At 64.8% G+C, this 27963-nt stretch overlaps 1 protein-coding gene across 1 annotated transcript; it reads left to right on the plus strand.

Moving 5' to 3' along the window:
• Positions 1 to 148: 148 nt before the first annotated feature.
• Positions 149 to 27872, plus strand: KCNH2 (potassium voltage-gated channel subfamily H member 2). Its single transcript, XM_061449703.1, has 15 exons — positions 149 to 879; positions 1566 to 1796; positions 7535 to 7699; positions 7890 to 8336; positions 8977 to 9191; positions 18268 to 18693; positions 19352 to 19739; positions 22610 to 22809; positions 22887 to 23139; positions 23223 to 23416; positions 23946 to 24045; positions 24121 to 24399; positions 25386 to 25572; positions 25711 to 25882; positions 26616 to 27872. The coding sequence occupies exons 1-15, from the start codon at positions 804 to 806 to the stop codon at positions 26805 to 26807; spliced, it is 3525 nt and encodes a 1174-aa protein (XP_061305687.1). The 5' UTR covers positions 149 to 803; the 3' UTR covers positions 26808 to 27872.
• The last annotated feature ends 91 nt before the right edge of the window (positions 27873 to 27963 follow it).

The raw sequence follows: 27963 nt of genomic DNA on the forward strand, positions 1-27963 counted from the left end.
CTGGTGGAGGGAGGCGGGGGACACCCGGGATGGGGGGACATGATCGCTGCCCTCGGGCCGGGCGTGGCGGGGGGGGCACCTCCAGGCTCCCCCCGCCTCGGGGCCCCCCCGGCGATTGGCGGTGGCCGCTCTCGCCCCGCCCCGCGGGCCCGGCTGTCAACACGCAGCGGCCGCCGCCGCCCGCCGGGCCGAGCCGAGCCGAGCCGAGCCGAGCCGAGTGGGGCCGAGCCTGGCTGAGCCGAGCCTAACCGGGCCGAGGCCAGCCGAGCTCCGCCGAGCTGAGCCCAGCCCAGCCGAGCCGAGCGGGGCCAGGCGGGGCGGGGGCTCCATCCATCCCCCCCCCCCCCCAGCCGCTCCGTGACTAAATAAGGCCGATGCGGCGCGCACCGAGCGGGTAGAGCGGGGGGGGGGCACCGGCACCGATACCCGCACCGGTACCCGCACCGGTACCCGCACCAGCGCCGGTACCGGCAACCGCACCGGCACCACACCGGGCGGGCAGGGTCCGGGACCGGCGGGCACCGGGCGAGGGGAGGGCCCAGCTTTAACCCCTGCGCGCCCGCCCCGCATCCCGCCGCCCCCGGGGCTGCGCCGGGGCTGAGCCGGGCCCGGTGCCGAGCCGAGCCGAGCCGGGTCCCGCACCACCCCCCGCGCCGGAGCCGCCCCGCCGGCGCCGTCCTTGGCTCAAGGGCAGCGGGACCCCCCGCGGCGCGGGGCCGCCTCCCCGCTCCCGTTCCGTTCCTCCCCCCGCGGGGCCCGGCGGCGCGGAGCGGGCGGCGGCGCTGCCCCATGGGCCGGGCAGCATGCCGGTGCGGCGGGGGCACGTCGCCCCCCAGAACACCTTCCTGGACACCATCATCCGCAAGTTCGAGGGGCAGAGTGAGTGGGGCTGGGGGGGGCGGGTCGGAGCTGGGGCTGGGGGTGATGGGGACGCAGGGAGGCCTGGGGTGGGTTTGGGGTGCAGGTGATAAGCATGGCTGGGTGCTGTCACTGCCAGCCGTGAGCCTCCAGCAGCAGTACCAGGGTGCTGTGGGATCTGCCTGGTCTCAGGGGGGTTGAGCCCAATGGTGATGGAGCCTCAACCAGAGGATCCCCAGCTCACCCCCAGCCTTGCCAACCCTCTGTTCTGTGCAGCACATTGGGCCCTGGCAGGGAGACACTGATTTCCCCGGGATGGGGGGACCCTGGTGCCTTTGGAGCCCTGGAGCATCCTGGGTGGGGACAGGGGAGTGTCTCGGTGACAGTGGCACCCCATGGGGTCACCATGCTGGGGGACAGACTGTGTGCCGGTGTGCCACAGCAGTGTTGTGACTTGGGGAGGTCCAGCCAAGCACCCATGGGTGTGGTGGTGGGGTCCCCAGCACCCCGCAGTGCTGGGGACCCCATGGTGATGGTGGTGGTGCTGGCAGCTTGAGGGCTCTCCTGGGGAGCAAATGGGGTGGTTTGCAAAATGTTGGGTCACAGGGAGCCCAGAGCTGTGGATGGACGGATGGATGGAGCAAAGCCCCCTCTGTGGGGTGCCGTGCTGGGGGTGCCGTATCTGACCATCCTCCGCTCTCTCCCAGGCCGCAAGTTCATCATTGCCAACGCCCGTGTGGAGAACTGCGCCGTGATCTACTGCAACGACGGCTTCTGCCAGCTGTGCGGGTACTCGCGGGCGGAGGTGATGCAGAAGCCCAGCACCTGCGACTTCCTCCACGGGCCCCGCACCCAGCGCGGTGCCGCAGCCCAGATCGCCCAGGCACTGCTGGGCGCCGAGGAGCGCAAGGTGGAGATCTGCTTCTACCGCAAGGACGGTAGGGACCGCGCTGCCGCCGGCGGCACCGGCAGAGATGGACGGTTATTTGTGGGGGGGATGCAGGCGGCCGGCCGTCACGGGCAGACAGACCCTAGAGTTAAGGACCTGCTGAGGCGGGTGGCCACGCTGTGCCCATCCATCAGCGTCATGGGTTGCGTGTGCTGCCGCTGTGGCTGGGAGCGCAGCACCGGTGGCTGGTGTCTCTGTGCCCAGGGGCAGCGCTGGGGCTGCATATCTGGCTCGAGGGTGGGGGTTTGTCCTGCAGCACCAGGGGTCTGCAGCCCTCCCTTCTTCCTGTGAAGGCTTCTAGGAGGGATGTGGTGCTAGGGCTGCTGGTTGGGCTGCTGTGGGGCTGGGGCTGTGAGGTGGGAGCAGCGTGCTGTGATCAGCATGCCCCCTGCCATGGGGCACTGCAGTGGTGGGGTGATGTGGGGTGCAGGGGCACTGTGATGCCCGAGAGCAAGATGAAGATATGGGAAGCAGTGGGGAGACACATTTTGGAGCAGCATCATTTGGGTGGCAGGGAGGGGGCAGCTGGCAACCATTTGACCTGCGCTGTCCTGGGGGTCTGGCTGCCCCATGGCTGCCCCATGTATGGGCGGGACCCTGTGAGCAGCCTCAGTGTGAGCCGTTGGGGCTCGAGCCTGCACGAGGTGTTACAGCACTGCCATTCCAGTGAGGATGCATAAGGAGGTCACCAGCCAGGCTGGGTACCAGTGCTATCTTGAAGGTCCCTGCACTCGATGTCTGTGCCAGCACGCAGGTGCCAGGCCCTGTGGAGCCCTTTGCCTGGCACCAGCAGCCCCATGTTGGCGATGCTGGGGCTGTCCCGCGCGGCAGCCACCCCGGTGCCTGCACCAGGTGTCCCGGCTCTCACAGCAGCTGTCTCTGGCTCTCGGCACCCGGCCTCGGTTCCGGCACTCAGAGTAAACAAAGCTGGCTCCCAGCTGCCGGCACCGTGCCACGTGGAGCCGCGGCGGCTTCAGCTCCCCAGAGTCACTGATCTCTGGGACATGAGCTGTTGGGAGGCCTATCTGTGGCTGGGGGCTTAGGGCTGTGAGCAGGGCTGGGGGTACCCCTTGGTCCCTGCCCCGGCCCCATCCTGCTGCAGTTGCTGTGGCTCAGTGCACTGTGATGTCTGGCACAACCAGGCAGCGAGGTGAGTGCATCTGGTGTTGCCGGTGTCCTTTGTGTGGCACCAAGGGCTGGCAGGGTGCAGGCAGCACATGGCAGCCCTGGCCCCACTTGGGCAGCGCTCGATGAGTCCTTGTTAGGGCCAGGCTGATTGCCCCACGAGCACATGTGCCAGCAGTCGGGGCCGGGGCTCATGCTCCTGCTGGGCCCTTGCTGGCATTCCCATGGCCACCACACACCCAGGCAGCATCCATGGCCAGCTCCTACCTGCCTGCTGCTTGTGCTTTATGGCTCTGGGCAGCATCAGGCAGGTGGGGTGAGCCTTTGGGGTGCTCTGCCCCTTATCCCCCCTCCCAACCTGGGGAGGATGAGACTTTGCATCTCCAGTACCCCATAGGGGGCAGGGGTAGGAATGGGCTCTGTGTCCCCTGGTCCCCTGCCCCAGGCTGGGGTCCTTCCTCTGGCTTGCATTCCTGCATCCCCCAGCTCCCTGCTCATCACTCAGCATGGGGGAGTCCAGCTCCCAGGGCACTGCTACAAGGCAGGGTCCCCCAGCACCTCCCCAGAGCAGTGCAGGGGCTCACAGCCCCCAGCCAGCCCCCACCCCAGCCTGGGCTCGTGGGTACTGCTGTGGGACCCATGGGGAGGCAGGATGGGGAGTCCTCAGGGTGATGCAAGTTGAGGGTCCCGGGGTGCAGCTCCATCCTACCACACCTAGGTGTGCTGGGCACCTGGGACCTGCAGCAGCGGGTGCTGAAGGGGGAGGCTGGTGCTGCGGCAGCGCTGCCCGTGCCGCATCCCTGGGGAGCGCAGAGTTTCCAATGGGATATTTATAGGCAGCAGCAGCAGCAGGTGCATGCGGTGCAGAGGGAGCTGGGGCTTCACCCTCCCTGATGCTTCTGGGACCTCCCGGGATGGGGGGTCTTGGTTGGACGTGACTGTGCTCATCCATGGGGCAGGGGAGCGGGACCCATGGCGGTGCCTGGTCCCTGGGATATGGCATTTTCCTGCCCCCACATATCCGTCCCATGTCCGGGGACTATTGTGGGGGGTCCTGGCTGCAGCGGTGTTTGGTGCGCACAGCTCTGTGCTGGCTCTGTGCCGTGGGGCCAGCATGGAGAGGGGCTGCCGGCTGTGCTGTGGGAGCAGATATGGGGTGCTTGGGGACCTGCTGCATGGGGAACCCCCAAGAAACTGGACATCCCCAAGCAACAGTGGGACAGAGCCCGCACTGCTGCAGGCTCTGGCCTTGCAGTTGGCCCCCAGCATGTCCCCATCACAACTGCCATCACTCGTCCCACCAGGGCCCTTATGCCATGGCAATGAGCCCCACTCCTCTGCCCCAGCAGTGCAGCTCCCCCCACCACCGAGCCCATCCATCCCATCCCATCCCATCCCATCCCAGTTCTGCAGTGTGTGGCATTGCCGTGCCGCGGTGAGCGGCTGGGCCCCGCTGCGTCGCCAGCCGCTGCTGCAGCCATTAGTTTTGCACGACGTTGTTTATACAGCCCTGGCGCTGCCGGGGACGCCGGAAGGTCGCGGCAGCTGCGGGGATGCCGTGTCCCGCAGGGACGGCCTTGGGCAGCCGCCACGGTGCTGTCTTGCGTCTGTGGCATGGTGGGGGCCACGGAGTGCAAAAGACTCCCCACCGCCTGTGACCTTTGGTCATCTGGGGCTGGCTGCGGCACCACGTGTGCCTGAACATCAGTTGGCACAGACTGGAGCTGGGAGAAAGCATGAAGGAGCCGGATTGGGTTCCTGGTGCCCTCCTGCCCGGCACGAGCTGGCACATGTAGTGCTGGACGGGTTTCCCTGGCCGAACCCTGTCAGGGGCCACCGCGCTGGCGCCGGTGGCCAGGGGCTGGGGAGGAGCAGTAAGACACGTTTGCTCCTGCCAGTGCTGCCGGGGTGCCCAGGCAAGTTCATGTCCTCACTGCAGCACTGGAGCCATGCTGGACGCTGGTGGTCTTGGTCCTGTGGGGCAGCGAGCAGCGTGCTAACACCAGCATGGGGTGTGCCAGGGGGTCCTGGGGGTATCCTGATCCTGCAGCAGCACAGGATGGGGATCTTGGCAAGGTTTATGTGTACAGTGTGGGGAGCAGTGACATATCTGGGGTGCCCCAGCCTGGCTGGCCCTTGAAATGCAGCACTGGGGTGTGGAGTGCGGGGATCCCACAGCACAGCACAGTGGGGGCTGTGCTGCTGGGGTGCACTCCGGCAGGGGTGCATAGAGGGAAGGATGCATGGTGGGAGCTGTGCTGTGCTGGGGGGATCTGGTGGAATGTGGGGTGCAGGTGTGGAAGCACACGGTGCAGGGCAGGCTGCAGAGTGTGGCAGTGCAGGGAGCAATGTGGGGTGCAGGGGTGGGATGCAGGGTGATGTACACAGTGTAGGATGCAGGGTGATGTGCTCGGTGTGGGTGCAGAGGTGGAGATGCAGGGTGCACAGCATGGCACAGAGCGGGGTGCGGAGTGGGGGGGTGCAGGGTGCACACAATGGGCACAGATTGCGGTGCTTTATGTGGGGGTGCACTGGGGGGTGCGTGGTGCCGGGGTGCAGGACGTGCTGTGCACGATGTCGGGGTGCCCGGGGCAGTGTGTGTGTGGATGGGGTCCCCCACACTCCCTCGTGATCCCCCCCGCCCGGTGCTGCGCCCTGGCGGTGGCGGGGAGCAGCGCAGCCCCGGACGGAGAGGGGCTTTGGGGGTGAGGGGGTGCAGGGGGACAGAAGGGAGTGGTGGTGGGGGGATATATGTATCTGTCAGGTGCAGGGAGAGAGGCTGTGGATGGATTTGGGGCGCAGGTCTAACGGGCTGTCCCTGCTTTTGGGGTGCAGGGTGCACCCTCAGCAGGAGAGCCCCCCCTCCCTTCCTCCCTTTCTTCCTCTCCAGGGGAGAAACATTCAGTGTCCCTATCACTCGTGGTCGGGTTCCCCAAGTCTAAACGGGAGAAGTGGGGGGCGCGAGACCCCCATTCCTTATGGGGGGGGGGGGCGGGGAGGCTTTGTCAGGCTGGGCAGGGTGCTGGAGGGTAGCAACAGGGGAGTGGCATTGCCAGGGAATGGGACGGAGTGGGGTGATGTGTTCTGGAAGAGGGGTCTGTGGGGTGCTGGGGGATGCTGGGGGATACTGGAGGGAGCACGGGACTCAGCGCATCCCCCGGCCATACAGCACTGCGGGTGAAGGTGGGTCCAGTGTTTCGGAGACCCCAGCCCTTTACCCCACCAGCGCACCCCCACTCACATGCATTCCCCCCCCCCCCCAGCCCGCCACCTCCAGATCCCTGCACCCCGTTTCCCCACGGGCAGCCCGGTGGCGGGGGGACACTGGCGCTGGCCGGTGCCCGCGGGGACCGGACCGGGACCCCGGGCCGCATGGCGTGGCGTGGCGTGGCGTGTCCGTCCCACGGCGCCGGCGGCTGCTGCCCGCAGCCATATTTAGGCATAAAGCCGGCGCGGCGGCGGCCGTGCCAAGGGCCGCAGACCCGGAGCTCGGGGGGGGGGCGGCCGGGGGGTCCCCTCCACCACCCGAGACCACGGCCGGGCTCGGGCCCCCCCGCTCTCCCCCGGCCCGCCTGGGGTGGGGGTCCCCATGCCTGCAGCCCCTGGGGCGCGTGGGGAGGGGGCCATGGGACGCTGACCCGCAGCCCAGGGCCCCACCAGCAGCAAGGTGAGGAGCGAGCATTGGGATGGGCTGGCCGCCGATGGGTCGGATCAGCGGCGCTGGGAGGGTGCCCGATGCCGGTGGTGCTGTCGCGTGTCGCGGGGATCAGCGGGATTAGTCCTTCCCGCGGGCGCCGGGTGGGCGACGATGGAGCAAAGCCACTGCCGGCGGCACCGCGCCCATGTGTCGGTGCCGCTGATCCCCCCGCAGCGGGGACCCACGCGCCTGCCGCGGCTCTGGCCCTCTGCCCGCAGCCCCACGTGCGGGTCGGGATTCCCCACGCGGGGCTGGGGACGGTGCCGGTGCCAGCTGGCGGCCGACGCTCCTGTGCTGGGCTCCCCAGCACATGCCGGGCCTGCTGCCAGCGGGTGGGGGTGATCCGGCACCCCGCTATCGCGCTTGTCCCATGTCCTGCTGCGGCTGCTGGGGCTGCTGCTATGGGGCTGCGGTGACACCCCCGTGTAACCCCCAATGCAGATGAGGACCCCACAGTGAGGGGGGCTGGGGGGGATGCAGGATGTTGCCCCATCCCTATGCAGGAGAGGTTAATCCCGGCTGCCCCAGGCCCCCCCATCCCAGCTGATCTCCAGATGCAGGATTAACGCTACAGCTGTTAACAACTCCTGAGCGGTTTAAGCCTGGCCTGGCAACCTGACTGCCCCCAGCGCTGCTCCCCCCAGACCTCTGGGATGTTTGGGGGGTGCTGGGGAAGCAGGTTGGGTTCCGGCACTCAGAACCCTCTCGTGCCTCGGTTTCCCCCCATGATGCAGTTGCAGCGGGGCTGGCACGCGCTGAATCAGCAAGTTCTTGATCCCCTCCCATTTCCAAGGCAGGGTGCAGGAGAGGGTGCCCAGTGGGGTTGGGGGGGGGGGTAAGAGGGGGTGCACAGCAAGGACGGAAAGCGGTGCCACTGCAGTGCTGAGCCTCCTTCCTCCCCACAGGGAGCTGCTTCCTGTGCCTGGTGGATGTGGTGCCAGTTAAGAATGAGGATGGGGCTGTTATCATGTTCATCCTGAACTTCGAGGTCGTGATGGAGAAGGAGCGCCTGGGCTCGCCTGACAAGGACACCAACCATTGGGTCACCCCTGCCAACTGGTTCCCTGCAGGTAGGACTGGTGCCGGGGCAGATGGCATGGCTGGTGTGGAGGGTTGTGCCAGCAGTAGGTTTGCACTGACCCTGCTCCTGCAGACCGTGCATCCTGGGTGCCAAAAGCGCTGTGCTACGTGGCACATGGTGAGGGCAACGGGTGCCCATGGGTTGGTTTGTATCCCAACCCTTCTCCTTCCTCCACCCAGGGCGCAGCAAGTCCTTCCGTCTGAAGCTGCCGGCGCTGCTGGCGCTGGCGGGCAGCAAGCAGTCCCTGCCGCAGGAGCCGCCCGATGCCGTGGTGGTGGACTTCTCCAAGCAGAGCAGTGAGTCCAGCCCCGAGGATGCCCCGCCCTCGCTGGAGCCCAGCTGCGCGGTGGGGAGCCAGCCCGAGGACCAGGCGGCACTGATGGGGGACGGCCCCACGGCTGAGCCCCCTGTCACCCACTCCTCGCCGCGCACCGACCGCCTGGCCCTGCACGCCGCCTTCTCCAACTGCAGCCTGGCGCAGCGCAGCCGCTCCCGGGAGAGCCTCCACAGCGTGCGCAGGGCCTCCTCCGTGGACGACATCGAGGCCATGAAGGGCGACGGTGACAAGCGCTGCCACAACCGCCACGCCAGCACCGGCGCCAGCATGCACCGCGGCTCCAGCACCGGTACGGCGCCGACGGTGGCACACCGCGGGCATTGGGTGTGCACTGGTGCAGCGTGTGGCCGCAGGGTGAAGGCGATGGGGCTGGCAGCTCATTAGGGCCAAGGCCGTCACCGGCACTGAGGGAGCCGCCGGCAGTGCCGACACACGGCCGCTGCGGCACTCGTCACTGTCAGGCTCCTCATCGCTGTAATGCTTGGCGCCGGCGGCTCCGGTGCCTGATGGGGCCTCCCCATCACCTGGTGTGGGTGAGCTGGGGCAGCCCTGAGCCCCACAAGGCACCAAGCCCCCCATGCCTGGTGGGGGACCACAGCCACCCCGGTGCATAACCCTGCCTGGTGGGGTTGGGGGGCTGCCCTCTCATCCTCCAGCCCATTCACAGCCCCCCATTAGGGGAGTGGAACATAATTATATTAACGTAAATGATAGCATGATGTTGGGTGTTGCAACGCCCAGATGGGGGTCCCCCCGGCCGAGGGCTCCCCGCTCACCCTGCCTACCATGGGACTCCCCAGCCCCAGAACTCCCCTTACCTGCCAGGGGAACCCCCTCTAACCCCAGGGCTCCCCTTGCCTGCCTTGGGACCCCAGCCCTGGATAGCAGCAGGGCCGTGGCTCCCTCATGGTGATGGTCCCCCCGCCCAGGGGCCATGACCACGGTCCGGAGTGCCCTGCTGAACTCCACCTCGGACTCGGACCTGATGCGCTACCGGGCCATCAGCAAGATCCCCCAGATCACCCTCAACTTCGTGGACTTCAAGGCTGATGCGTTCCTGGCCGCGCCGCCCGGCGAGAAGGAGATCATTGCCCCCACCAAGCTGAAGGACCGTACCCACAACGTCACCGAGAAGGTCACCCAGGTGAGCCCGCGGGTGCCCGGTGGCCGGCAGAGGTGGTCAAGCAGTGCTTGGGGTATGGCTGGAGCCCAGAGGGTGCTCTGCACAGGTGCTGGCTGCCTGAGCTCATGGGGAGGTGCTGGAGCATACAGGGTGATGCCAAAGATTCATAGGATGATGCAGAGGGTGGTGGATGCTAGAGCATGCAGGATGATGCTGTAGCTTGCGGGGAGGCGATGGAGCTCACAGTATAATGATGGAGTGTGCAGGGGAGTGCTGGAGCTCTCAGGATGCTGGAACATGCAGGATGCTGGAGGTCACAGGATGGTGCCAGGAGCTCACAAGGCGATGCTGCAGTGTGCAGGGAGCACAGGGAGGTGCTGAAACTTGGAGGATGATGCCAGAGCTCACAGGATGGTGCTTGGAGCTCACAGGATGGTGCTTGGAGCTCACAGGATGATGTTTGGAGCTCAAAAAGCAGTGCTGGAGCTCACAAGATGATGCTTGGAGCTCGCAAGGCAATGCTGGAACTTGCAGGAGGACGCTTGGAGTTCATAGAGCGATGTTTGGAGCTCACAGGATGATGCTTGGAGCTCACAAGATGATGCTTGGAGCTCATAGAGTGATGCTTGGAGCTCATAGAGTGGTGCTTCGAGCTCACAGGGTGATGCTGAAGCATGCAGGGCAATGCTGGAGCTCCCAGGCTGGTGCCGGATGGTGCTGGGGGCTGCCAGAGGAATCTGGGACCATGGCTGAGTCCCCATGCTGCCCCTGCCCAGGAGGGCTGCTCACGCAGGGCATGCTGGGGCTGCCGCTGGCTGTGCTGGGGCCTTTGTCCCCCATACCCTGAGGACTAGAGGGTCCCACTTGCTCCCTTTGGGGTGGTGCTGTGGGAGGGTGAGGGAATGGGTGCCATGGTGGGGTGGCACATGGCTGGGACATGCCCTGCGCCATGCTGGGGTCCCCGCTGTGTTCCCAGCAGGAAGGAAGGGGCAGCCCCCCCCGGCTGGGACATCCCTCAGCCCTGGCTTCATCCCAGGGCAGGAACAGGCCCCGGTGTCACGGCAGGCTGCCGGGGGTGCCGGGGGGATGCGGTGGTGTCTAATCCTTGGCACATTGTGTAACTGCCATCTGGCTACTGGGAGCAGGCGGCGGCAGCTGCTTAATTACACCCTGATTCTGGCTCCTGCTAATGAACTGAGGGCTCCCAGGACCCCTGTCCAGCCAGCCAGCCAGCCAGCCCTGGCACAGGGCTGCCTCAGGGATGAGGCAGAGGGGTGGGGAGCGGGGAACCCTCTCTGCCTCATCCGCATCTCCCTCGGGGCAGCCTCACTTCTGCCATCAGTTCTCCCTGGGGTCCCCAGCAGCTGGCAGGGGCTGGAGGTGCCCCGATGCATCCGTCTGTGCTCCAGCTTCTGAGCAGCCCCTGCCCCCTCTGCCTGCATCTGCTCGCACACGTGAGGGGGACCCATGTGGGACCCCAGCTCCCACGGGGACCTCGCAGCCCTGCTGCTGGGGTGCACCCAGCCCCATTCCCCGCACCAGAGTAGACCCCTGTATGGGGCTGGTGGGCCCCTCTGTGGGGTGTGGGACCCCAACCTGGTGAGCACAAGACTGGGTCCCCTCAAGTTACCTTCCCACCCCTCCAAGATGCCACTGGCCTTCCCTGCTCCTCTCCAGCATGCTAATGAGCAGCATCCCAGTTGCCTCTGCTGTGTAATTAATTCTGATGCTGTGCTGGCAGCCGCTGGGCAGGCAGCTGCCTGCCCCGGCCCTGGTCATCCCCTCCTGCCTGTAACCGCTGTCACTGCGCAGTACCTGGTGGATGGGGGGCCATGGCTATGCCCCATGGCACTGGGGTGGGGTCTCGGCTCTTCCGCAGCCACACCATGCTCCCTGGGGTGGGAGCACGCATTGCTGCCCACAGCTCCCATCAAGGTTACCATGCTCTCGGGCCCACTGCCTGGCCCCAGCCGGCCGTGCTGTGCCAGTGCGGTGGGGACAGGCACGGGGTCGGGGCCCAGCATGGCTGGGCCGGTGGCTGGTGCTCGGTATTGTGTCTGGGTTGGCACAAGGCCCCACGGCCGTGCAGGGATGGTGATGCTGCAGTGTCCTGTGGTAGCCCCAGGGACCTGCAGCCCGCTCCAGCGGGACCCCTACCTGCAGTGGGGCAGGATGGTGCTGGGGCTGGGTGATGCCAGCACCGTGCCTGACCGTTTTGGGAGCTGGTGTCCGGTGTGGTGTGGCGGTGGTGGAGGATGTGCAGCTGCCTGCCATGGTGGGAGTCTGAGCTGGGCATGTCTGGGGGGGTCCCCAGCCCCACTCAGGCTGGGGGTGACCACAGTGCAACCGGCAGAGACAGGGTGTCACGGGGAGCCATGGGTTTGTACGCCGTTAGTTGTGGGTGGATGTGAGGGTGGGGGTGCAGGGAAGCCCCTCCTTGATGGAGCAGGTCCTCCTCTTCCCCATCCCCGCTGGGTGAGGCTGCAGCACCCCAGGGTGCCTCCTCTGCGGGGACACAGTGGTGCCAGGCGCAGTGTGTCCCGCTGCCAGGGCTGGGCAGTGGCCAAGGACACGGGGAGCCGTGGGGCTGGGAGTCAGCCTGTGGACACCTTGTCCCCATCCCTGTCCTGCAGAGATGGAGCTGTGCAACCACACCTCACCTCTGGGGGTACCCGCGAGTCTATTGGGGGACCATGGGGACTCTTGGGGCTCTGCAGGAAGGGGCTGACAGCCTCGGGACTGGGGGGGGCAGCGGGGACACTGTCGGGGTCCCCAGGGAGCAGCGGGAGTGTCCCCCCCCGTCCCCCCTGTGCCTCAGTTTCCCCGCGAGGGGTGTTCCCGCTCCCTCCCCGCGCGGTGACGGCCCCGCGGGGAGTGGCGGAGGCTGGAGCCGCGGGGGGGCGGCGGAGGCGGGCGGCGGCAGCGGCGGGGGGGGGCTCGGGGTTGAGGGGGGCGCCGGCCCCGCTCCATCTGCTGCCAGCTCGGGGCCGCGCCGGGACGGGCCGTGCCAGGCTGGGGGGTGGCGGCAGCGGGGGCAGCGCGGGGCTTCCCCCGCGATCGCGACCATGGCCCCGGCGCGGCGCGACAGCGGCGACCGCCCCGACGGGGAGCGCAAGGGCGGCCGCGTCCGCCGGGCTGTCCGCATCTCCAGCCTGGTGGCACAGGAGGTACCGGGGGAGGACCGGGGGATGACCGGGGGATCGGGGAGGAACGGGCCGGGGTCCCTCCCGTGGGGAGCGGGCTCCGGGAGGGAGCAGGCGCCGGGTCCCGGGGTTTCCCTGTTCTCACGTTGGGCTGGAGCCGGGAGGGACAACGGGGCACGGAGTGAGATGGGAGTGGGCTCAGCATCCCGGGGTCTGGTGAGGCTGGGAGCTGGCGTATCGGCTGTGCTCCAGCCAAACTCCATGTTGTAGGGGCAGCGTGGGGCATCACCCACCCATGGGCACCCTGCTGCCCACCCGGCTGGGTGCTGTGCCATGACCGTGATGTGGCGGTTGCTGCATGGCTGCTTGTCGAGGTGCTGCAGCACTGGTGGCTGCCATGTCCCCAGGTGGTCCCCATGGGTGTCCCATCGACGGCGGCTTGCGGCACGGCGGTGTGGCCGCGGCATGGGATGGTGTGGGTCAGCACCAGTGACTGCGTCAGCAGGTGGGGGTCGGGTGTTGGGGCGTGCGCACCGCCCCGCGGGGACGTCACCCTGTCACAGGGCTCGTCACCCCACCCTGCACCCGGCACCGCGGGGTGTGGGTGCTGCCGCCGTGCTGTCAGCAGCAGGGTGCCTGCATTGCCTCCGGCCCGGGGTGGTCGCCTGTCCCCGGTGTCCATGTCGGGTGGTGCCGAGGGAGCTGCACCGCTGCCGCAGCTCAATGCTGTGAGTACCGGCCACTGCTGCCACAGTGGGGACAGTTGGGCATCGCGGTGTCCCAATTGCTGCCATGCACGGTGCCTTGCTGGTGGTCAGTGCTTGCCACGGTGGAGAATGCGTTGGGTGATGCCGACACTGGAACCGATGAGGGTGTCACGGCTTGGTGTGGGGCGCCAACACTCATGGTGCTGCCGCTGTTTTTGGAACACCCTTGGGCCCGCGCATGTTGGTGTGGCTGTCCTGCTTTGGGTGTCCCCAAAGGTGCAGAGTTCCCCATCAGCGCTGGTGTGGTTGCTGCTGTGTTTGGTACCGTGGATGCTGGGGTCAGCGTGCAGTAGGTATCTGTATCCTGATGTTGGGTGTCCAGAGGGTGCTGGAAACCTGCTGATGACAGTGCCAGGGTGGCTATTGGGTGTCTGTTGGTGCTGGTGTTGGGTGCTTGTGTTTACGCTGTTGTGGGATACACGGGCAAGTGCTGGGTGGGTGCTGGCACTGGTGCTGGTGGCTGTGGCTGTTGGGTATCTGCCAGTGCAGGTGTATGGGTGCAAGGTGTCTGGCTTTGGGTGTCTGTCAGTGCAGGTGGTGGGATCTGTGGGTTTCTGTGGGGTCTGCACTTGGTGCTGGGTGGTTTCACCATGGATGTGCGGTGTCACCACAACACTGGTGTCAGCACAGGCCTAGCTGCCATGGTGGGGGGTGTTAGCAGTACAGTGTGGGGTTTCCGTTCCTGGTGTCTGGGGGGTGCTGGGGTCGGGGGTATTTGCAGCAGCGAGGGGGCTGTGCCCTGTGGGCGCGTGTGTCTGGGTCGTGGCAGGTGCTGTGCCGGATGTCTCCGGGTGTGCGGGATGGGTGTTGGGTGCCAGCAGGTGTTGGTGTACGTGTCACCGTGAGCACGAGGTTCCATGTGCCTGTGCTGGGGCGGTGTACGTGTCACTGCGTGTCAGCACCGGCAGTATCTGTGTCACGGTGACTGATAGGTGTTGTGGCACTGACAGCAGTCCAGCTGCCTCTTGGCATCACCCGGTGTGGCACCATGCTCTGCCGGGCCGGGGTCTGGGCTGGAGGGTTAGGCTGCATGTGTGTGGCTGGGCACATAGGTGGAGGTGCCCCAGACCCTCGCTGTGCCCTACATGGTAGATGAGTGGAGGTTGTCCCCACGGCTGTGGGAGACTGGGGACTCCGCTATGGCTGAGAGGGACAGGGGAGGCTGAGGGCTCTCTCCACGGCTAGGGGGGCTGGGCTTGTCCCTGTAGCTGGGGGGTCAGTGGGCTATGGGCTCTCCCCACAGCTGGGGCTCCTAGCAGGGCTGTCCCTCTGGCTGGGGGAGATGAGGGGGGCTGGGGGCTATTCCCGTGGCTGGGGAGGACTGGGGCTGTCCCCGTGGCTCAGGGAAGGCTTGGGGCTGTCCCCCCAGGGCTGGGGGCATGGTGGGGGGTGCTGTCCCCTGCGGTGGTGAAGCACTGAGGGTGTCCCAGGTGCTGCCCCCCTAGTGTATCACAGGGGGTGTCCCGGGGCCCACAGGGCTGTGTGACATGTGGGCAGCACAGGGTGCCAGAGCTCAGCATGGCCCCTCAGACCCCTCCCCACCATGCTGAGGGTCCTGAGCTGTTCCCGGCACCTGGGGGTGGGGGTGGTAGCGCGAGGGTGGATCCTGGGGCTGCTCCCCATGGTCACACAGCCCTGGATGGGGGGGGGGGGGAGGGGGTCCGAGGGCCTCAAGGCTGGGACGGGCCTGCATTGTGGGGGGGTATCCAGATGCAGGGGGGGTCCTGGGGCACCTGCCCACGCTGCCCATCCTGCCCGTCCTGCCCGCGCTGCAGGCAGGGATTTGTCCCAGTTTGGGGCAGCAGCTGCGTTAATTTTAGAGGCAGGAGCCGGCTGGTTGTTGAAGCCACCCCCCCCCCCCCAACCCCCGTCACCCTCCTGGCCCCCCCCGCCCCGGCTAAAAATGGAGCCAGGCTAGCAGAACTTAAAGGGGCAGCCGGGATGGGGCTGAGGGGACACCACCAGGACCCCTACAGGGCTCTCACCTGCTGTATGGGGTGCTGGAGCCCGGGGCGGGAGCTCTGGCCTGGGGTACCACTGCCCTGTGGTGTCCCCGTGGTACCCCAACTCATGTGTCTTGCAGCATCATCATCCTCTGTCCCCAACCCAATACCCTGGCCCCCTGCGTCCCCACGGTTCCCATGATCGCACATGCCCCTGTCGGATCGTGACCCCCTATGACCCCACAGAGGTGTGACCCCATGTGCCCGTGCAGCAGCCGTCACCCTTGCCCACGGGTGGCACATATGGGACACACAGGGGATGCTCGGGTGCCTGCCCCCAGGAAGGGGTGTGTGAACACTCCCCATTCCATGCCGGCTCCACTGGGACCCCCCACCGCACATGCAACACACATGGTCCCATCCCATCCCATCAAGCAGTGCATGGGGACTCAGTGCCAGCGGGAAACCCCTCCTGTGGGTGGCAGCGGGTGACTCAGGGCTGATGACAGGAACCGTCATTGTCACCACGTGTCCCCGGCACCGCCACCGCACAGGCACGGCTGTTCCCGCAGTGCTGCGTCACTTCTTTGGGCTCTGCCGTGGGCACGGGGACGCTGAGGGACAAGGGGTGTCCCCCTGGGATGTCCCCCACTTTCTTGTGTCCCGATATGGGGTGGTGACAGCAGTGGGGGGCTGTTTTGGATGAGTCAGCAGGGTGGGAACAGCATGAGCACCGTGCAGGTGTGTGCTCATAGTGTGTTCACGGCATGCTTAACGGTGCGCTCGCATGTTCACGACACGGGTGCACACCGTGATGTCCTGCTCGCCACCATGGGGCTGGCCTGTGTCCCCCCAGCACCACGCACGAGTGCCCAGACAGCCGAAGGGGTGCCAGTGGTGTCAGGAAGTGGCAGCTGCCACCGTGGTCACCGCCGGCTGTGCCAGTGCCACACACCGTGCTGTGGTCCCGAGCCCCGTGTATCAGTGGGGTTAACGTGCGGCGTGGAGGGGGGTGCCCTGGCTCTGCCCGCCAGAGCGGAGCAGGCTGGGAAACATTTCCGCCCTAATAACTCTCCCCTGGCTGCCGGTGGAGCGTGGCTCCCGCCGCTGGCGCCGACCCGCCGAGGGGTGCCCGGTGCCCGGCCGGGCCGGAGCGGCGGCTGGATGGGTGCTGGAAGCAGTGGCGGGGGGTCGTGTGCCCGGTGCCCGCGGGGCAGCCGGCGGGCGGGCGGTGGGGGGTGAGAGCCGCCGGCACACCATGGGCCGGGCCCGGCCCCACGGGCGGCCGTGAGGATGCTGGCGTCGCTCCTGAAGCTGCTCCAGGAGTTGCCGGGGCCCCCCGCCGTGGCCCCCCGCGCCGGAGCAGGACCCATGCCCGGCATCTCTCTCTGCGGCACCTGCCTGAGCCTCGACGGCAACGGTGACCGCACTGCGGGGCAGAGCCGGGAGGAGAAGGTACCGGTACCACCAACCCGGGGAGGGAGTCCGGTGGGGCTGTGCCGCGGGGCTGCTCCTGGCAGGGTGCTGGGTGCTGCCATGCGGGTAACAGGAGGGCCTGGGCACTGTGCTCACCCCGGGTGGCTCATGTGATGGCCGCTGGTGGGCTCAGGCTCAGTGTCCTCCGGCTCTTGTGGGGTGGTGGGCAGGGGCTGTGGGTCCCCCTGGTCACCTCACCTGTGCCTTAGAGTGGTGACTGCAGCATGGGGAGGGGAGGGACTCCCCCCCAGGGACCCCCAGGTCATGCTCACTGGGCTGTGCTGCTGTCCTGCAGTAATGTGGGGGCATGGCTGCGCTGGCATCACCCCAGCTCCCATCCCTGCCCTCGGGTGCCCTGGGATCCATGCACAGCTGCTGCAGGCAGCTGGTAGCCATCAGCCCCCGAATGTCTGAGCCCCACAGCTGCTCTGAACAGGCACTATGGGGCCAGTGCTGTGCCCAGGATGCTCTCATCCAGGGGACTGCCCGCCATGGGGCCCCTTGCCCCACAACATTGCTCACCCAGTCCCTATTTCTGGCTGATGTCCCCCCATCCCGTGGCTGGTACATCTAATCCCTGTGCTGGATGGATGGCCACAGCTGCTGGGGCATGGCAGTACCCCCCAGACCCCCCCCAGTTGTGTGTGCGTGCACATATATTTGCACATATGTGTGCATGTGCAGGAGGGATGTGTATGTGGCGGGGGGGCATTGCTGTGGGCAGGGGGATCCCCGAGGCAGTGCAGGCGGCACCGGAGGGGCTGGCACAGTGAGAGGCCGCAGTGCCCGTGCCAGCCCTCAGCTGCGTCACTGTGTGCCACTGGGGCTGCCAGATCTGCTCCAGCAGCAGCTGCACCAGGATCCCACTGGAGCAGGGCTTGGCATGACCGGGGAGCCCCGGCAGCATTGAGTGTGTGCAGGGGTTGTGAGCGTTTGCTATGGGGCCAGAGGGGCATGTGGGGCAGCTCTGCTGGTGAGGTGCCTTTGTCTTGGCTGTGTGTGCCAGATGTCCCCCCCTGCACCCACAGCACCAGCCACAAGGAAACACAGGATCCTTTCAGTTGGAAAAGACCTTTAAGCTAATTGAGTCTGACCATTAACCCAGCAGTGCTGAGGCGACCACTAAACCGTGTCCCTCAGTGCCACATCTACACATCTTTTAAATCCCTCGAGGGGTGGTGACTCCACCACTCCCTGGGCAGCCTGTGCCAGTGCTTGACAACCCCTTCAGTGAAGAATTTTTTCCCAGTATCCTACCTAAACCTCCCCTGGTGCAGCTTGAGGCTGTTTCCTCTTGTCCTATTGCTTGTTATTTAGGGGAAGAAACAGACTCCCACCTGTCACATAGCACTGAGGTCTTCCCTGAGCATCCATGTGCCACCAGTACGCACCAGTGCAGCCCCAGCCCAAGGGTGCTCTGCCCACAGCTGATGGGTGCAGACTCTGTTTGGGGACAGAGGTTTGGGGGTCTCAGCCACATGACAAGGGGGAATGGCTTTAAACTGACAGAGGGGAGATTGAGATGAGATCTGAGGAATAAGCTCTTCCCTGTGAGGGTGGTGAGGCCCTGGCACAGGTTGCCCAGAGGAGCTGTGGCTGCCCCATCCCTGGCAGTGTTCAAGGCCAGGTTGGACGGGGCTTGGAGCAACCTGGTCTAGTGGAAGGTGTCCCTGCCCATGGCAGGGGGTTGGAACTGGGTGAGCTTTAAGGTCCCTTCCAACCCAAACCATTCTGTGATTTGATGAGATGAGCCCTTGCCCACCCCCAGGTGCTGTCGCTGGGCGCTGATGTTCTCCCGGAGTACAAGCTGCAGGCTCCACGTATCCACAAATGGACCATCCTGCACTACAGCCCCTTCAAGGCAGTGTGGGACTGGCTGATCCTGCTGCTGGTCATCTACACGGCCATCTTCACGCCCTACTCGGCCGCCTTCCTGCTCAATGACCAAGAGGAGGTCCAGCGCCACCACTGCGGCTACTCCTGCAGCCCCCTCAATGTGGTCGACCTCATCGTGGACATCATGTTCATCATCGACATCCTCATCAACTTCCGCACCACCTATGTCAACTCCAACGAGGAGGTGGTCAGCCACCCCGCCAAGATCGCCATACACTACTTCAAGGGTTGGTTCCTCATCGACATGGTGGCTGCCATCCCCTTTGACCTGCTCATCTTCGGCTCCGGCTCTGAAGAGGTACCTGTCGCTGCGCTGGGTTGCTGCCATGCCCTGTCTGGGCTGGGTGCTGTTTCAGTGCTGGTCCTCCTGTGGGGTGGTGCTTGGGGGTCCCATGTGTGCCCCCAGGCTGGGTCTGGGTGCCCATGGTGCCAGAGTGGGTGTGCTCTGCTCCCTGGGTGCCAGGTCTTCCCAGGGGGTCCTATATGCACCCCCAAAATAGGGCCAGGGGCCAGTAGTGCCATGATGGGTACCAGAACAGTGGGTGTTGTAGCAATGGGTGGTATTGCCTGGGTGTCAGGTCCTTGTGCAGGGACATGCCCATAGGTCCCACACATGTCCCCAAGCCAGGGCCAGGCATCCTTGGTGCCAATGTGGTGCCAGGGTGGTGCTTGCAGTCCCCTGGGTGAAAGCTCCTCCTGTGGGGTCATGCTTGAGGGATCCCACATGCACCCCCAAGTGCCCGTGGTACTGCAGTGGATGCCAGGATGGTGTTTGCTGTGCCCTGGGTGCCAGCTCCTCCTGTGTGGTGGTGCCCAGGGTCCCATTCATGCTCCCAAACCAGGGTGAGGCATCTGTGGTGATGAAGCGGGTGCCAGGCGGTGGTTGCCAGGGCAGTGGTTGGGGGTCTCCACCACAGCATCCCTCAGTGACCCCCACTGCGGCCCCGTCCCCGCAGACCACCACCCTGATTGGGCTGCTGAAGACAGCGCGGCTGCTGCGCCTGGTGCGGGTGGCCCGCAAGCTGGACCGGTACTCGGAGTATGGGGCAGCCGTGCTCTTCCTCCTGATGTGCACCTTCGCGCTCATCGCCCACTGGCTGGCCTGCATCTGGTACGCCATCGGCAACGTGGAGGGGCAGCGCATCGGCTGGCTGCACTCGCTGGGCGACCAGATCGGCAAGCCCCTCAACGCCAGCAACCCCCTCTACGGCCCCACCATCAAGGACAAGTACGTCACCGCGCTGTACTTCACCTTCAGCAGCCTCACCAGCGTCGGCTTCGGCAACGTCTCCCCCAACACCAACTCTGAGAAGATCTTCTCCATCTGCGTCATGCTCATCGGCTGTGAGTGCCCCGGGCGGTGCGGGGATGGGCTGCGGGGGGCTGCACAGGGGTGTGCGTGTGAGAGTGTGTGTGTGTGAGTGTGAGCTTGTGTGTGAGAGTGAGGGTTTGTGTGAGAGTGAGCATGTGTGTGTGTGAGTGTGAGCGTGTGTGTGTGTGAGAGTGTGTGTGAGTGTGAGCATGTGTGCGATTGTGAGGGTTTGTGTGAGAGTGATCATGTGTGTGTGAGTGTGAGCGTGTGTGTGAGAGTGAGCGTGTGTGTGTGTGAGAGTGTGTGTGTGTGAGAGTGTGTGTGAGTGTGAGCGTGTGTGCGATTGTGAGGGTTTGTGTGAGAGTGAGCATGTGTGTGTGAGTGTGAGCGTGTGTGTGTGTGAGAGTGTGTGAGCGTGAGCATGTGTGTGAGTGTGAGGGTTTGTGTGAGAGTGAGCATGAGTACGTGTGAGCGTGAGCGTGTGTGTGTGTGAGCGTGTGTGTGTGAGCGTGTGTGTGTGAGCGTGTGTGTGAGAGTGAGCGTGTGTGTGTGTGAGCGTGTGTGTGAGAGTGAGCATGAGTGCGTGAGCGTGTGCAAGTGTGTGTGTGAGTGTGAGTGTTTGTGTGAGCATGAGCATGAGTGCGTGTGAGCGTGTGCGAGTGTGAGCGTGTTAGTGTGTGTGAGTGTTCGTGTGAGTGTGTGTGAGTGTGTGTGAGCGTGTGTGTGCGTGTGAGTGTGAGCGTGTGTGTGTGAGCATGTGTGTATGTGAGTGTGAGCGTGTGTGTTTGTGTGTGAGTGTGAGTGTGAGCATGTGTGTATGTGAGTGTGAGCGTGTGTGTGAGTGTGAGCGTGTGTGTTTGTGTGTGAGTGTGTGTGAGTGTGAGCATGTGTGTGTGAGTGTGTGAGCATGTGTGAGTGTGAGTGTTTGTGTGAATGTGAGCGTGTGTGTGTTTGTGTGTGAGCGTGTGTGTGAGTGTGAGCGTGTGTGTGAATGTGTGAGTGTGAGCGTGTGTGAGTGTGTTTGTGTTTGTGTGTGTGTTTGTGTGAGCGTGTGTGTGAGTGTGAGTGTGTGTGAGCATGTGTGTGAGCATGTGTGTGTGTGAGTGTGAGTGTGAGCATGTGCAAGTGTGTGTGAGTGTGAGCGTGTGTGTGAGCATGTGTGTGTTTGTGTGAGTGTGTGTGTGTGTGAGCGTGTGTGAGTGTGAGTGTGTGTGAGTGTGAGCGTGTGTGAGTGTGTGTGAGTGTGAGCGTGGGTGTGAGTGAGTGTGTGAGTGTGTTCATGTGTGAGTGTGAGCGTGTGTGAGTGTGTGTGTTTGTGTGTGTGTGAGTGTGAGCGTGTTAGTGTGTGTGTTTGTGAGTGTGTGTGAGCGTGTGTGTATTTGTGTGAGTGTGAGCGTGTGAGCATGTGTGCATGTGTGTTTATGTGTGTTTGTGTGAGTGTATGTGTGTGAGCGTTTGTGTGAGAGTGTGAGTGTGTGAGTGTGTGTGTGAGCGTGTGTGAGTGTGAGCATGTGTGTATGTGAGTGTGAGCGTGTGTGTGAGTGTGAGCGTGTGTGTTTGTGTGTGAGTGTGTGTGAGTGTGAGTGTGTGAGTGTGAGCGTGTGTGTGTGTGTGAGTGTGTGTGTGTGTGAGTGTGAGTGAGTGTGAGCATGCATTTGGGGGGTGCATGTGCCTGTGTGAGCATGTGTGTGTATATGTCAGGGGATGCACGTGAGCACACATGCGTGTGTGTGTGTGTGTGTGTGTCCATGAGTGCATGAGCATGCGCAGGGCGTGTGCATGTGTGTGAGCATGCATGTGTATGTGTCAGGGGGATGTGGGCAAGCACATGTGCATGTGTGTGTGAGCACATGTGTGTGCATGGACGTGTGTGTGTGTGTATGTGCATGTGAGCATACACATGTATAGGTGAGCAAGGGGTGCATGCAAGAATGCGTGCATGTGGGAGCATGCATGGGGGGTGCATGCATGTGTGTGTGAGCACACGTGTGTGTATATGTCAGCAAAGAATGCATGTGAGCACACGTGCAAGTTTGAGAGCATCTATGGGTGTGAGTGGGAGCTTGTGTGTATGAGTGCATAAGTGTGCATTTGAGATGAGTGTGCATGTCTAGGGGTGTGCATGTGAATAGGCATTTGTATATGTCAGTGGGGGACTTGAGTGAGCACACACGTCTATGAGTGAGACTGTGTGTGAGTGTGGATGTGCATGTGTATGTATTAGCGTGCATGTGTGTGTCGGTATATGTGTGAATGTGTGTATGTCAGTGTACGTGGAGGTGCGTGTGCACGAGCACATGCATGTGTATATGAGCATGGGTGCACGTGGACAAGGATGTATGTGTGAGTGCAGGAGTGCGTGTATTTTCAACTGGATATTGGGAAAAAGTCTTCCCTGAAAGCGTAGTCAGGTATTGGAACAGGCTTCCCATGGTGTGGAATCACCATCCCTGGAACACGAGGCCCTGTGACATGGCTTAGTGGTGGACTTGGCAGTCCTGGGGTGACATTTGGACTTGATGATCTTAAAGATCTTTTCCAACCCAGTTAATTCCATGAGCACATACATGTGTGTGTGAGACTGCATGTGTGCATGTCAGTGTGTGAGTGTATGCATACATGTGCGGGCATGTGTGTGCGAGCGTACATGTGAGTGTGTGTGTGTGAGCATGCACATGCGTGCGCACACCTGTGTGTGTGAGTGCACATGTCTGAGTGTGCCAGGGAGCCAGAGCATGTGTGTGTGGGGCTGGGGGGTGTGTGTCTCTGTGTGTGTATGTGCATGCACTCACACACGTGTGCAGCGCTGCCGGGGCAGGGGCTGTGTCCGGTGGGCGTCCTGCTGCTTGCAGTGGGTTCCGGTGTGGGTGCCCGGTGCCCTCACGCCGCTTACCTGCCGCAGCGCTGATGTACGCCAGCATCTTTGGGAACGTGTCGGCCATCATCCAGCGCCTGTACTCGGGCACCGCGCGCTACCACACACAGATGCTGCGTGTCCGCGAGTTCATCCGCTTCCACCAGATCCCCAACCCGCTGCGCCAGCGCCTCGAGGAGTACTTCCAGCACGCCTGGTCCTACACCAACGGCATCGACATGAACGCGGTGAGCGCCCTGCCCTGCTCCCACCGCCCCCACCACGGCACCCCACTGCCCTCCCTGTGACACCTGGTGTCCCATAGGTGCTGAAGGGCTTCCCCGAGTGCCTGCAGGCTGACATCTGCCTGCACCTCAACCGCAGCCTGCTGCAGAACTGCAAGCCCTTCAAGGGTGCCACCAAGGGCTGCCTGCGTGCCCTGGCCATGAAGTTCAAGACCACGCATGCCCCTCCGGGGGACACATTGGTACATGCTGGAGACGTCCTCACTGCGCTCTACTTCATCTCTCGCGGCTCCATCGAGATCCTGCGCGGGGACGTGGTGGTGGCCATCCTGGGTGAGCCCCCAGCAATGGGGTCCTACAGCCCCCACCGTGCCCGCCATGGCCTGACCCCCCCTCCTCTGGTGCGTGTATTCCAGGGAAGAACGACATCTTTGGGGAGCCGCTGAACCTGTACGCACGGCCCGGGAAGTCCAATGCGGACGTGCGGGCACTGACCTACTGTGACCTGCACAAGATCCACCGCGAGGACCTGCTGGAGGTGCTGGACATGTACCCCGAGTTCTCCGACCACTTCTGGTCCAGCCTCGAGATCACCTTCAACCTGCGCGATGTGAGGGGATGCGGAGGCCAGGGGGAGCACGGGATGCACAGGGGGCACATCCTGCTGTGCCTTGGGGTGTCCTGAGCAAACTGGGGGTGCTGGGGAACCGGGGTGTCCTTGTCACACTTGGGGGGGTGCTGGGCAAATTGAGAGAGTCCTGGGAAAACTGGGGGGTCCTGGAGAAGCTGGTGGGTGCTGGGCAAACTAGGGGAGTTCCAGTCCTGGACAAAGTGAGGAGTGCTGGGCGAGCTAGGGAGGGTCCTGGGCAAAGTGAGGGGGTCTTGGAGAAACTACGGGGTGCTGGGCAAAGTCGGGGGGTGCTGGGCAAACTGCAGAGGTCCTGGGGAAGCAAGGGGGTGCTGAGCAACCTAGGGGGTCTTGCGCCCCCAGCAAGGGATGCTCAGGGCTTGGAGACAGTCACCCTGGGGTGCCCCCAAGCATCACCCCCTAGCAGCAGCACCACGCAGCTTCCTGCCGGCCCCATCATGCCCAGGAGGGGGGGTCTGGCTGCCCCCAACCCCCCCCATTCTCCCCGCAGACCAACATGATCCCCGGCTCCCCAGGCAGCGAGGAGCTGGATGGCGGCTTCAACCGCCTGCGCAAGCGCAAGCTCTCCTTCCGCCGGCGCACGGACAAAGGTGGGTTCAGGGCGGGGGCCAGGGGCGGTCCGGGCCCGTTAGGGCCGCGGTGACCCCTGTCCTGTCCCCCCACAGACGCCACCAGCGCCGGGGAGGCACGGGGCGGGCCGCAGGCACTGCGGCCGGGACGGAGCTGCCAGGCGCCCGGGGCCCCGCGCGGGCCGGCAGAATGGGAGCCATGGCACTGCGGGTCCCCCCCAAGCTCCCCGTCCAGCGATGAGGAGGAGCCCCCCGAGCCTGGGCCGGGGGCCGCTGCCCTGTCCCCGTTCCGCAGCGCCCGGGCGGGTGGGCAGGACACGGTGCCCAGCGAGGCCGAGGAGCGCGAGGGCAGCGACATGTGTAACCCGCTCTCAGGTGGGGACGGGCTCAGGGGTTGTGGAGGGGGCCCTCATCTCGTCATTCCCCGCGCTGGGTTCTGCGGATCCCCAGCAGGTCCTGGACACCCCCATTGCTGCAGCTCTGCCTGCGCCTGGATCCCCATCCCCTGCCCTGCACCTTCCCCTGCCTTTGTGCCCCTTTGGGGAGCTGCATGCCCACTGCAGTGCATCCATGCGCCATGCCTTCTGGGATGTCTCCTTGCTCTGCTCTCACTGGGTGCATCACTGCTGCTTGCTCCTTGCCCATTGGGATGCATCCCTGCTCCCTCTTCCATTCCTTCTGGGATGCCTCCCTGTTCTGTGTCTCCTGGGATGCACCCCTGCTCCATTCCTTCCTGGATGCATTCCTACTCCCTGCTCCATCCCTGCTTTGTGCCCACTTCTTGGTGGCTTCCCTTCTCAGTACCTGCTAGGATCTATACATGTTCCATGCCTGTTGGGATGTGAACACTGGGATGCGAACACTGGGATGCATCCTTGCTTCCTGCCCTGTGCCTTTTGGGATGCATGCCTGTACCCCTCACCATGTCTTCTGGGATGCCTCCCTGCTCTAAGCCCATTGGGATGCATCCCAGCAGGCAGGGATCAAGGAGCTGGGATACATCCCTGCTCTGTACAAACTGGATGAATCCCTGCTTTCCTGCCATGTGCCTGCTGGCATTATCCCTGCTCCTTGCTCCATGCCTTCTCAGATGCATCCCTGCTCCATGCATTCTCAGATGCATCCTCGCTCCCTGTTCCGTTCCTAAGGTGATGCATTCCTGCTGCCTGCTCCATTCCTGTTCTGTGCCTGCTGGGATGCATCCGTGCTCCCCTCACCATGTCTTCTGGTATTCATCCCTGCTCTGCGCCCACTGGAAAGCATCCCTGCTTCTTGCTCCATATCTGCTGGGATGCATCCCTGCCCCCTGCCTTCAGGGACACCCTAAGGTCCCTGATGTCTCCCATTCCCTGCCCTTACAGGAGCCTTCTCGGGGGTCTCCAACATCTTCAGCTTCTGGGGGGAGAGCCGGGGCCGGCAGTACCAGGAGCTGCCGCGCTGCACCATCCCGGCTCATGCCGCACTCAGCATCCCACTGCCAGCCATGAGCCGCCGGCAGCGCTCCGAGGTGGAGATGCGCCTCGACCTGCTCCAGAAGCAGCTCAACAGGTACCTTAGGAGGGGGTTGAGGGGCAGCACAACCCCATAGGAGTCCTCCAATCGCCCGTTGGGGCGATTGGGGGGCTCCTATGGGGTCACGATGCCCTATAGCATTGCCTTCCATTGCACACACATGTATCGCAACAGGTTGGAGACCCGCATGGCAGCAGACATCAGCTCCATCATGCAGCTGCTGCAGCGTCAGGCCGCACTGGTGCCGCCCGCATACAGCACGGTCTCGTCCCCACACCAGGCCCCCGGCCCCCCATGCCCGCTGCAGCCCGTCCTCCCCATCACCCCCATCCAGCCGCTCGCTCAGGTCAGCACAGCACGGTCTCTGCATCCCCAAGTGTGGAGCAGCACCTCAAATCTGACACACCACCCCATCCTTCAGCCCCACTGTGGGTTGGGGGTCACCCCTGAGTCCCCCAAGCTTGAGGCAGCCCCCTCCTGTGCCACATCCTCTAGCCCCAGAGGACCCCTCCAGCTTAGGGAAGCCCATTACCCCATTCTCCAGCCTCACTGCAGGTTGGGGTAACCCCTGAGGACCCCAGACCTGGGGCAAACCCCTCCTGTGCCACATCACTTCATCCTCCATCCCCATTGAGTATTGAGGTCATGCCTGAGCGCCCTAGTCTTGGGGTAGCCCCTCTCCTAATCTCTCAGTCCCAAAGTGGGCTGGGGCCACCTCTGAGCCTCCCAAGTTTGGGGCAGCCCCGTCCTCCAGCGCTACTGTGGGTGGGGGTCACCTCTGAGGCTCCCAAATCTGCAGTAAACCCCTCCCATGCCCATCACTTCATCTTTCATCCACGCTGTGGGTTAGGGTCACATCTGAGCCACCCCCCCACCCCCACCCCGCCACCCTCCAGTCTTTGGATAGCCCCTCACCCGTTCTCCAGCCCCTCTGCAGAATGGGGCCACCCCAAGTTTGGGGCGGCCCCATCACCCCATCCCCACTGCCCACCGGTGCTGCCCGCAGCAGGGGAGTGCCGCACCGAGCCTCTGTCCCATCCCGCCTGCCCCGGTGCCACCGGTTGTCCTCTCTCCCGCAGGTTCCCAGCTTCCCGGTGCCGCTGGAGCTGCCGCCGGACCCCCTCCACGGGCCGCCGCCGCCGCCACCGGACGTGGTGCTGCTGGTGGAGCCGCCGCCCGCGCCGCCGCGCCGCCTCTCGCTGCCCGGGCAGCTGCCCGCCGCGCCGGACACGCAGCCGCTGCACAGACACTGCTCCGACCCCGGCAGTTAATGCGCAGGGACGGGGCCGGGACCCCCGGCGCGACGGGACGCGGGACCCCCGTCCCCAGGACGCTGGCCGGGCCGGCGGGACCCAGGCCGCCGTCCCCCACGGACAATCCTTCCCTTCTCCCTCCCTCCCGCCGCGGGAGCCCTTCGGCACCCCCCGTTAGCTGGCCTAACCCGGGAGCCAGGCCCCCCCTTGCCCCGCGGCTCGGCTGGCCGGACTGTCGGATGCGTGCTGCTCTCCGCCTCCCCATCCTCCTCCTCCTCCTCCTCCTCCCGGTAGTGCCGCAGCCCCTTCCCCATCCAGACCCCCACGGCCAGAGGCAGCGCGGCGGTTGGGGGGAGGTTGCACGGGGGTGCGCCCGCGTGTGTGTGCGTGTGTCATGCGTGTTTACCTGTGCTGCGGGTCTGCCTGCCTGCCTGCACTCCCATGTGTGTGCATGTGCGTGTGTGTGTGCGTGCTCGTGTCCGGGGGGGGTCCTCAACACACTGCTCCCCTGTGCCCCTACACATGTGTGTCTGTATGTACGTCTGCCCCAACCGTGCTTCCCGCCCGCCGTGGCACACGTGTGCATGCATGTGCATGTGCACACCGCGTGCGCTGAGCCGCAGCACGGGGCAGGGTTGCCGTGTCCCCCCCGTCTGTGTCCCGGCTGTGGTGACCCTGTGGCTGGGGGTGTCTGTGTGTGTGTGTGCCTGGGGCGGTGGCGGGGTCCCCTCTCCGCACCACTCACCGGTGCCCCCCTGTACCCCTGGCTGCTCCCCAGCACAACCGGTGGCACAGGGCAGGGGGTGCAGCCCCCCAGCATCTCCCCAGCCCGCGGTGCCACCCCACGCACAGAGAAGGGGATGCCGCGGTGGGGAGGGGGCGCAGGCACGGTCCGGATTGGGGGGCTCCTGCCCACCCACCACCACCCATCGACCTCCCCAGCTGCTCGCCCCATAGCGTGTGCCGTGTTCGTGCCGTTGTCCCGTAGCCGAGCGCTGTGTGTGCCCACCCCGCCGTTTCACACCGCCCTGCATGTTGCCTTCCGCGGTAGGTGCCCCCCCAATAAACCGGACGGACACCCCGGCTCTGTGTGCGCCTGCACTGCGGGATGGGGGCATGGCAAAGCTGCAACACCGCCGCAGGGACAGGATAGGCAGCACCCTGTGGGAGACAC

This window comes from Pezoporus flaviventris, unplaced genomic scaffold (assembly GCF_033815535.1).
Source record: "Pezoporus flaviventris isolate CSIRO_AGI_PZ_B2104156 unplaced genomic scaffold, CSIRO_AGI_Pfla_v1 ptg000007l, whole genome shotgun sequence".
Taxonomy (NCBI): domain Eukaryota; kingdom Metazoa; phylum Chordata; class Aves; order Psittaciformes; family Psittacidae; genus Pezoporus; species Pezoporus flaviventris.

Coding starts and splice junctions, on each gene's coding strand:
- KCNH2 (XM_061449703.1), top strand. CDS start 804: ATGCCGGTGCGGCGGGGGCACGTCGCCCCCCAGAACACCTTCCTGGAC. Junction 23,417..23,945: donor TCACCTTCAACCTGCGCGAT/GTGAGGGGATGC, acceptor TTCTCCCCGCAG/ACCAACATGATCCCCGGCTC. Junction 24,046..24,120: donor CCGCCGGCGCACGGACAAAG/GTGGGTTCAGGG, acceptor GTCCCCCCACAG/ACGCCACCAGCGCCGGGGAG.